The sequence below is a fragment of the Carassius carassius genome, chromosome 41 (assembly GCF_963082965.1).
Source record: "Carassius carassius chromosome 41, fCarCar2.1, whole genome shotgun sequence".
NCBI lineage: Eukaryota > Metazoa > Chordata > Actinopteri > Cypriniformes > Cyprinidae > Carassius > Carassius carassius.
The window spans coordinates 11,275,058-11,285,176 of NC_081795.1; the positions used below are offsets into that span (position 1 = coordinate 11,275,058).

At 36.5% G+C, this 10,119-nt stretch overlaps 1 protein-coding gene across 1 annotated transcript; it reads right to left on the bottom strand.

Moving 5' to 3' along the window:
- Positions 1-1,713: 1,713 nt before the first annotated feature.
- Positions 1,714-10,116, bottom strand: LOC132122712 (solute carrier family 35 member F2-like). Its single transcript, XM_059533055.1, has 9 exons — positions 9,811-10,116; positions 9,579-9,667; positions 4,025-4,200; positions 3,816-3,943; positions 3,447-3,606; positions 3,205-3,361; positions 3,061-3,113; positions 2,821-2,975; positions 1,714-2,081 (listed from the first exon to the last, which is right to left on the bottom strand). The coding sequence occupies exons 2-9, from the start codon at positions 9,653-9,655 to the stop codon at positions 1,821-1,823; spliced, it is 1,167 nt and encodes a 388-aa protein (XP_059389038.1). The 5' UTR covers positions 9,656-9,667; positions 9,811-10,116; the 3' UTR covers positions 1,714-1,820.
- Between the last annotated feature and the right edge of the window lie 3 nt (positions 10,117-10,119).

Genomic DNA, 10,119 nt, shown 5'->3' on the forward strand with positions numbered 1-10,119 from the left:
TTCAGGAGAGTTGTAAGAGTCCGAGAGATGCTGAAGGATTCATGGATGGGAGAAAGTCTGCATTGAGCCGCACTGACCGCTACACAGTCCTGCAGGTAAAGCACAGCCTGTATGTAAAAGAGATTTGATTTAAAACTAACACTGTGATCCCTGTCGGTTGTTCCAGTAAGAGCAAGCCATGTTTACCAATCACATAGTGTTATGTTGCGCAAGAGTCCCTGCATTTGTTTTGCTTCTGTAAATGTGTGAGAGAGAACACACTGAACTTTTTACTTTGGTTGTCAGGTTTTACTTTTGTGTATTCGTACTCTGTAGGATGTACACATTCTTAGACTAATTGATGTGGCTGTTATTGCATGTAGTTGGATGTTTCTTGTTTCAGTGCTAATTTTTATATATATATGTGTGTGTGTGTGTGTGTGAGATATATGAGATATATATATATATATATATATATATATGTATGTATGTATGTATATATATATATATATATATATATATATATATATATATATATATGTATGTATATATGTTATTTTCAATTTCTGGGACCATGTACAACAAATTTTCAAACCTCTTTCCACACTGATATTATATATATATAAATATATGCATATATATACACACATGCATATATATACATATGCATATATATAGTGTGTTTTCCCTATGGAGAAAGTTCAAGTTGTATATAGCCTGTAAATTTGGGGCTGCATATAGACCTAACTGTCCATTATGTTATAAGAGGAGCAAAAATAAATAAAAAATGTTCAATAAAAAATACAACTTGATACATTTACCTTTTGTTTAGTAGTCATTTTTGGACACTTGACAGTCAAATAGAGAACTTAAAGGATAGTTCACCCCAAAAATTAAACTCATCATTTACTTGCCCTCTGGTTGTTTTAAAACTATGATTTATTTTTTTTCTGCAGAACACAAAAGATATTTTGAAGAACGCGGGGAAACAAACAACATGCCTTTTTTAAAATTCCATTGTATGGACAAAGAATAAATAATATACTTTTGTGTTCTCGAAGAACCAGATGGTTTGGAGAGAATGAGTAAATGATTACAGAATTTTAATTTATTTAAATTCATAACCGGTATAATATTTCTTAAACCTTTAACAGAACATTTGGCAAACCACTTACAGTTGGCAGTTTGGGTAAAGCCATATAGTTGACATGAAAAAGAAAACTGATTATTTTTGTGCACTAGTTGAGAAATCATGTTGATGTTTCTGTATAAAAAGGTTTTAGCTCCCATCCCGATCAAACTCGCCTGAACCAATTAAACAAGCTGTTTGAGATTGCTTAAAAATACAAGCTGGTGTTTTGAACTGAAATCTAATGAACTAAACTGAAAAATGGAATAAATAATGACCGTTTTCATTTTGGGTTGAAATATTGGATGTTCTGATCATGTGCATTAGTACATTGGACTGTTGAGCTATACACACAATGAATCAATGAAAATTGCCTATATGGTGCTTACAGTTATATATCATTTTAATTGCTGTATGTTATACAGTGGCTGCTTTTTACTTCCTTAAACTTATTTTTCTGATTCTTCAAATCAGTTTAAAGTGACAATAGTGGCATTCACAGATCTATTGGGCCATAAATATGAGTTTGTTTGCCAACAGTGATATAAATGATCTGATGTCATGAGATAAGAAATTTTTTTTTTCTTCTTTCTTTGAAAAAGAAATGCAGTTTATTCATTTGATTTATCAACATAAACCACTATTAAAATATAATTACAAAAAACTTTGATAAAAAAAGGTTCAGGTGTGTTTTAACATGGAGTTAACAAAACTACATTTGAACACTGTTTATGACCACACATGCTGACTGCCTTTCATTCACTTGACTCTTGATTTGATCTTGCTCTTCTTGTGCACAGGTTATCTCATCCACACAGCCATGAGTGCTGTCGTTATCAAACTCAACGGCGTGATTGTCCCACCCTTCCTCATCAGATGACGGGGCAAGAGCTGGGTTCAGGGTAGGGACGGTGTTAAACATGATGAAACCAACGAGGATCACCACCAGTGACACAATATACAGTCCTGAGAACTAAAAAAAGAACAAATAAGTGGACTGAAATACCTCAGTCAAAAAACATTGATGGACCATTTGTAGAAAAAATAAGATATTGAAAGAAGTTAATTTAAATATAAAAACAGGTAAGAGTCACATGAAGTGTGTAGTGCATTCAGTATATAAATGAATTGCTGAATTTTTGGTGAGGAATGTCAAAGAGTAAGCAGAGGACACAGGGGACTCACAAACCTTCACATATTAAAGAAATATAAAGCTCCATGTCACAATGACCCAGAATATCTGAGATAAGAATACAAGCACACATCTAGATCCTATTGACAATTATGCTAAAAAAGCACACTTGTGCATTAATATATTATTTATTGTATAATTTATTTTTCATTTATAGTCATTACTGTTCAAATGTGAGGCCAGTAAGATCTTTTGTTCTTGGAAAGAAATTAATACTATTATGCATCAATCAACAACTGATTAAACATTACAGTAAAGACATTACTAATGTTTAAAAAAGAGAAAAAAGATTTCTATTTACAATAAATCTGTTCTTTTGAAAATTCTATTCATTTAAAATTTGCTTTATACAAAAAAATAATAATAATAAGCAGGAGAACTGTTTTTAATATATATAATCTGAAAAATGTTTCTGGCAAATCACCAAATGACATTCAAAAATGTAGTTTTGTATATAATGATATTTATAACTAATTTTGTAATATTAAATACATATGTCTCAATTAAGTATTTTACTCACAGCGTATTGGAACAAAAAGAGCCCACAAAAGAGGCTGAAGAGGTCTCCAGTGAGTAAGGAAAGATTGACCGCTGTGGCACTGCTCATCTTTATCACCACAGGCATGAAGCTATAGAAGCCGTACATGCAGACCGCATATCCAGCCAGGATAAGAGCTAAGAAGAGAGGCCAAAAATCAAGCCTAGGATGACGTCATTGACATAACTGAAAGGGGTTTTATTTCGCATTGCTGTACTTTACCAATTTCCCATGTCCACTGAATTTTAGACACTTCATTATGTTCAAGAATCCCTCTGTAGGTGACAAAATAAAACAGTGCAGATGATGTGGAACTGACGTTCAGCAACTGGTCTACTGTTTTTGTGGTTCATGAACAAATCTTACAGTTGTATTGCACTGATGATTGACCCGAAGAGGCCGACCATGCCCAAAAACTCCACCCTGCTCAGATTCTTCACAGTGTATTCCTGGCACACATTAGAGATGGCATACAGAGTGGCACTGACTAGAACCAGACCGTCACCGAGGAGAATGTCACTTGCTGTTGACACAGGATTGAATAATGTTTACATTTTGGCTTATTTTTTCTGTTCAATTATATTCTGGAGAAGCAGCGTGCTCCTCACAAGATCCCTGGTCCAGGCCAGCGAGGATGTCCGCTCCCACCATGGCTCCCACCCCAGCCAGACAAATACATACAGCTACGTAGTGAATGATCCTATAGCGGGTCTTCAGGAAGAACCAGGACAAGATCATCAAAACCGGGATAATAAAACAGTCCAGCAGCTGAAATGCAGACAATAGGGTCAGTTAGTCAAACAAACGGCTTGAATTGAGAATTTTAAATCAGATTCTTCTTTTGTTAATGTATTACACAGCAATAAATTGTATATAGAAACAGTTATTTTAAATTGCAACAATATTTCAAAAGCCCCTCACTTTTGAGTGATAGTGTACGCACAGTGTATATCATCAGATCCAGAAAAAGCTGTCACCTGTATGCTGGTTAATGTGGTGTACTGATATGCTTTCACCACTGCGTAATTTGCCTCCACATCTGTCAGTCCTAACAATAGATACTTCCACCATTTTGTCTTTAATATCTGCAAAATATTGCCATCATCTGTATTGAAGGAAAGGTATCCTTAATATTACATGCCAAAAAAAAGGATACCAGTAGAACAAGAATGAAACACATGAATACCTCGTCTGAAGATCAGTGCAGTGGTGTAAGTGATGCCCAGGAGGATGTAGTTAATGAAGCTCTGCAGCATGGGTGTATTCAAATAGTAAACGGTTGCCAGATACTGCGATGTTACAGCAGTCCCACAGATCAGTGCTGAGAGGCCTTGTCCCATCAGCAGAGTTTTAAACAGTTGCCTGCGATAAACATTGGCTGGAATAACTGTGCACCAATTGGTGAGGGGTTTATACTCTGAATATAAAATATATTGAATTTAAAATATACATTATTAGTTTTGTTTAATAATAATAATTTTATACATTTGAGGGCTTCAGACGAAGAACCATATAAGTCCATATTTTCAATTTTTGAATAATACATTTTTTTTAAATTTGGACTCTGAATATTATATTACTTTTTTTTTTTAAATTGAAGATAGACAACAAAAGCTTCCCAATTCTAATGAGATAGGATTTTTTAGTATCAATCTTAAAAATAAAAAGTTAGAGTAATTTACATTTCTGGAATGTGGAAGAACAGTATATGTCCAGTTAATGTGGAATAACAGTATAAGTCCAATTAATCATATCAATTTAAACCACTGGAGATTTAATTCTTTTATCTTAGTTTTAATACAGTACCTTTAAGAACCTTTTACAGAACCTTAAAGAAAATATTAAGCATTTATTTCTTTCAATTTCTTTTATTTTTTGCCAACGTAAATCACAGAACAAAAACGCGGACAATACGGTACGAACAATAAACAATACATAGGCCTACTTATAGGACAGAAAATAAACGTCAGTACAAACAAACCGTACATACTTACAATAAACAATACATACAAACAATAAACAGTAATAACGGTAAACAATACATATTTACAATACAGACATACATCATCTTCATTCCATGCTGGTTCCATATGCTAGTTTACCATATATGTCTTCCTTTTTTTGGTTCTAAATAAAATAAAATAAATACCTATATATTACTATTATACAACATAAGATAAGGCATACAAGATAAGCTACAGCTAGTTTTATGATTCATTTCACACAATATACACAATATATCCCACCTTTCCCTGCACATGACCTACACATACCAGGCTACTCTTCACATTCTAGTGTCCCATAAAATGCTTGGGCCACCGCTGGCCCAAGCATTTTCATAAGGTCATGGTGCTTCTCCTTCTTGATGGGCAGAGGGTCCTCGTTAGCACGAGCATACGTGGTGGAAAACAAGGGAGCTGGAGGTGGTTGATTCTTCCTCTGTTTGGTGATCAGCCAATGCTTCCATCCCTCGTAGAGGCTGTGGCTCCCTTTTGTGTGGACACACCATGGATCAGTAGCTGAAATCATGATTCAACAAGAAATTCAATAAAGATTCTTCCTTCACGCACATATGCCCAACACTGTTAATCTCAGAAAACCAGTTTAGTTTTAGTCTAGTTCTTTAGTTCTTTAGTTTTTTACCTGTCACTTTCAACCACATCATGGATGTGATTAGGAAGCCAGGTGGATGCTTTAATGTTGCATCAGGGAGCTGCCTGAAGTCCGCACATTTCATCTCAATTACTTTAAATGGATGCAGCTGCCTGGCTCCACGGATCATCTCGGCGACATCGACGGGGGTGTGGAGGGTGGACACCTTACGCCTCTTGTCCAGCGTGGCAAATGAACGGTCACAGGGAAGGAATGAGTGACCAGACACCATGAACTTCTGCTCTATCTGACTGAAGTACCCTCTAGATACGAGTAGGGCCATGAGGTTTAGGACTCGCCAGTTGTTGTTCTGCCCACAGCATCGGTCACTAAAGATGATGAGCTTCCGTTCCTTTGCCTGGACTAGGGGAGCGAAAGATGTTTCTGCCCACTTCAAAAGACAGCTTGCCACCTCGATGGAACCTCTGCGAGCGATGCCCTCATGCCAGAGGCACATTGTAGGAGGTTTGTCGATGCCCATCTCCTGGATACAGAGGTTGTAGTTGGCCAGCTGCCGTTGATAGTACACATTGGAGTGTGTCAGGTTTGGCGTGAACACTACCCCCTGCATGTCGATGCAAATGACATGGCAGTCATCATTGGTTTTGGCCCACTCTGTGTCAGCCTGCAACTGGGTGTACGCTTTTTCGCTTTCCGGTGGTGAAGCTCACTCTCGGCTGCGATCTTCAACCTTTCTCCATCTGTTGTAGCAGCTACAAATTTTGAGAACAGGGCGTCACATTTTGCACAAGTATCACTTCTTGGCTGCCCAAAACTGAGGTTTTGCTGCTTGAAGATGTCCCTATAGAGCCAGAACTTTGCAGTGGATGCTGGATTGTTTTCCTTGTATAGGCGGAACATGCGGAGCAGGTTTAAATCAGGGCTCAGGTACTCCCTCTCCACATCTCCCTTCATCCGTGAGTAGTGGTTCAGTTGGCGTGGGAAGCTCAGGATGTGCTCTCTTATCCCCTCTCTCACTGCAGGATGAATGCTATGAGGCCTAAAAAATAAACAACACAACTCATGAACAAGGGAAATATAATAAACTGGTCTGTTTTGCACAATTGCATTGTTTCTGTGACAATAAAATTTAATATAATTGTAAACTTTTCTCTAAACTATAGGATTTTGTTTTTCACAAACAATCATTAAAGGGATACTTCAGGATTTAGCATTTAGCTTTGTATTAGTAGAAAACCAGTAGTATTTTCGAATTACCATGCTTTCCTCCCTCATATCCCCCTGAGATGAGAGATTTATGTATTTTTTGTCTGGAAAAAATCCTCAGATGATGCAAAAATTGTCATTGTTTACATGCACACCTTTTGTTTCAATCTAACTGAATTCATTCTGATTGGTGAATCTAAATGTAATGTTTACATGAACGCTAAACATGTGATTGATTGATGTGTGCGTTTTAGCATTGCTAAGAAAATTCCCGCTCCTCCGTGAGAGACACGAGACTGGTGCGTCTCACAGGTGTTGCTCACCAGTAATCACGCCACCGGCCTCGCGCCATTCTCCCGCGGCCCTCAGTCTCGTCCTGCTCGCCACAGTAAACACAGTGAATGGCAACTGTAGAACGCAAAAGCGAATCCCGGACATTTTGGCCGATCTCGAAATCCTGGGATCATACATTACATTTGCATAGCACTTTACCTCTGATATCGATCTCAAAGTGCAAGAATATGTTTCCTGACTGGGCAACAACAGTGAGCTGAATCCTAACCATTACAGTTTGTGCATGCTGGCGTTATAGGGTGGCAAGGCACCCGACGCCCTATAATGCCAGCGTCCAGTGCACCATTAGATCAGGCAATGTTGTAGGGCAACTGATGCTGACATTGGTGCAGCTTTAAAAACTAACAGGACGAGAGCATGAGGTCCTTCAAGATTTTTTTTTTTTTTTACCTGTTCTTATGTTTTCCTCTGAAGTCCTCTAATGGAGACCTGACTACCTGCTCTGTTCCCTCAGACTGACTGCCTAACTTTTCTTGAATAACCTTTTCAAAGATAAGTAACTTTAAATAAATATGTTATGGACAATGTATCTAATTAAAATCATGCATGTAATAAAAAGTTAACAAATGGAAAAAGCTGTATAAAACTTGCCTGTAGGCGACTGTTGGTCAGTTGAAAGACTGACATAAATGTGAGCTTACAAACAGCAAGTCTTTGGCCTCCTTGTTGCACATGGTACTTGAAGGTGTACTTCCTCTTTGTATTCTCAGTGTCGGGCCCACGTGGTCGTCTGCGACTCACTTTGTGCTAGAAGTAAAAAGACATATTGGGATGATCAGTGATCAGGCACATATGCAGTCTTAGTGAATTAAAGGCATACAGTAGTATTCACTGGTTATTTCATGGGCCTACATTGTAATGCATTGCATACTGTTGACATGATATGGTCATGAATTGCTTAAGTTAGCATACCTGCTCTAAACCAGAGAGAATGATTGCCTGCTGCCTCTCATAAGAGCCAGCATAAAACTCTGTGAAGAGCTGGAGTTTTCTTTGGTCTGTTAGGCTTGAACTCTGCCTGGGACATGTCTCCTTGCACGCCTTTCCCTTAACAATCAATGCATTTTTTTTAATTACCTTTTTTATTTATTTTTATTATTTATTAAATAACAAGTAACAAACATAGCATAGCATACAATATTACAAAAACAAAGTGTTGCATTCAATGGTAACAGCGATCCAAAAATTATATCAAAATATTTTAAACACTTCAATGACTTTTTTTAATTTTTTTTTTTTTTTTTACCAATTTCAGTGAAGACATAAAGCAATCAAATTCTACTCTAAACATCTTAAAGATTGGGGATGAATTTACATATGTTTGTTTATGTATATACAATTCTGCCAGCAGTCCTTATAACACAATCAATGAATGGTAAAAAAAAAAAAAAAACATTCAAGCCTAACATTAGACGCAGCTGGGCTGCACCTAAAGCGTTTCGATTCATTTCTCCGTGGTTATAAGGAGTAACTTAGAGACATGTTTAAAACGTCCCCTGAATCCTAATTTTCTCAGCTTTCATATCGACCCATTCATGACTTTAGCCTTTAAACAGAGTGAGCTATATGAATGAACTGTAGTAGACGACGCCCAGTAGCCTACACGCCCTCTCTGACTGTAACCGCTAACTTTATGTAGATACTTTGTATACGGTTTTTCACTCACCTCTTTTGGTGGACATTTTCCTCGTTTTTGCTCTCCTCTCCGGTTCACATATGGTTTCCCAGCATCCCTCAAAGACTTCCTTGCTCTGTCCTTCCATTCATTCATGTTCGCTCTCCTTTTTTTTTTTTACCGACGTTTCGTCTATTAATGTCCGCAGCGGACATGAAAGCAACCGGCGTCTCCATTTTTCGTTAGTGGACATAAACGGTTTTTCCGCGTGAGACTATTTTAAAATTTTAAATTCAGAGTTTTGGTCGCGCGAACAGCCCCCAAAGTGATTCTGTATACAAATTGGCACACATACATTGAAGTCACATGGTTATCTCAATTTTTGTTTTTTTGGACTTATACGGTTATTCGTCGCATGTACTCATTTAATGTTAACATTTCTCATTGCTAATTATGTTAACGGCATAACAATAAGTAAAAGGTTCACTGAAAAATAAAACCTGACAGTATTGCAACTAAAACCAGTAAAAATAGTCAATTTTCTGTTCAGTAATTGAAATAAAGCTGAAATAAAATAATATATAAATATTAGATTAAAAACTAAAGATTAAAAAAAAACCTTAAATGGCGCTTAACTGAAATAAGTCTATACTGAAGTTCTAAAATTAATAAACATTTTTGAAAATATTAAAATAAGTAGATAAAAAGCATAAAACAACAATTAAAAACGTAACTTAAAAAAAACTTTAAAATTAAAACGAATAAACTAAATGAAAGAGTAAAAAAATAAAAGCTTGTTCAAAATATTAATAAATACTAGAATAGTACATAAATCATACTAAAATACTTAACCCTGGCTATCATGTTAAACAGTATGACTTCAGATCCAAAGAGCAAAGGAAACAGAATAAAACTTACAGAAACCACTGTATGGAAATTTGCATCCACTCACCATGTGAAAATATCCCTCCATTTAGTCATTCCTTCTCTTATTTTATTGCAAAGAGTAGTGTCCTGCTCCTGAGGCATATTGTCTGAGAGCTTTGAGACAGAATCTCAGTGAGTAATAAGATCAATCATTTACAGTTTGGGAAACAAAGTACACAGCAGCAGAGATCTTGAATTCACAGTGAGCTAATCTTGAACTTTAAGCAATGGGTGCCAGAGAGCAATAGAGCACAAACCTGTAACTTACAAATGGACCTGGAATCTACGCTGTTTGTGTTTCATTTATAAAAAAAGAACAGACTCATAAGAGATATTCGTTTGAGAATCAGATCCTCTTGTGCACTCATTTTGCTTTCTTTTGTGCAGTTTCATCCTCACTATTTTATAAATCTGCTTCTCCTCATGCCTCCATCTCAGACTTGATGAATGAATGAATGAACTAGGAACTTTGAAATCTATACACTTTTCTAAAATATGATATAATATTACAGCTTTAGATGAGTTTCAGGTGATGCGCTATCAACCAATATCATGAAAACAGTTAA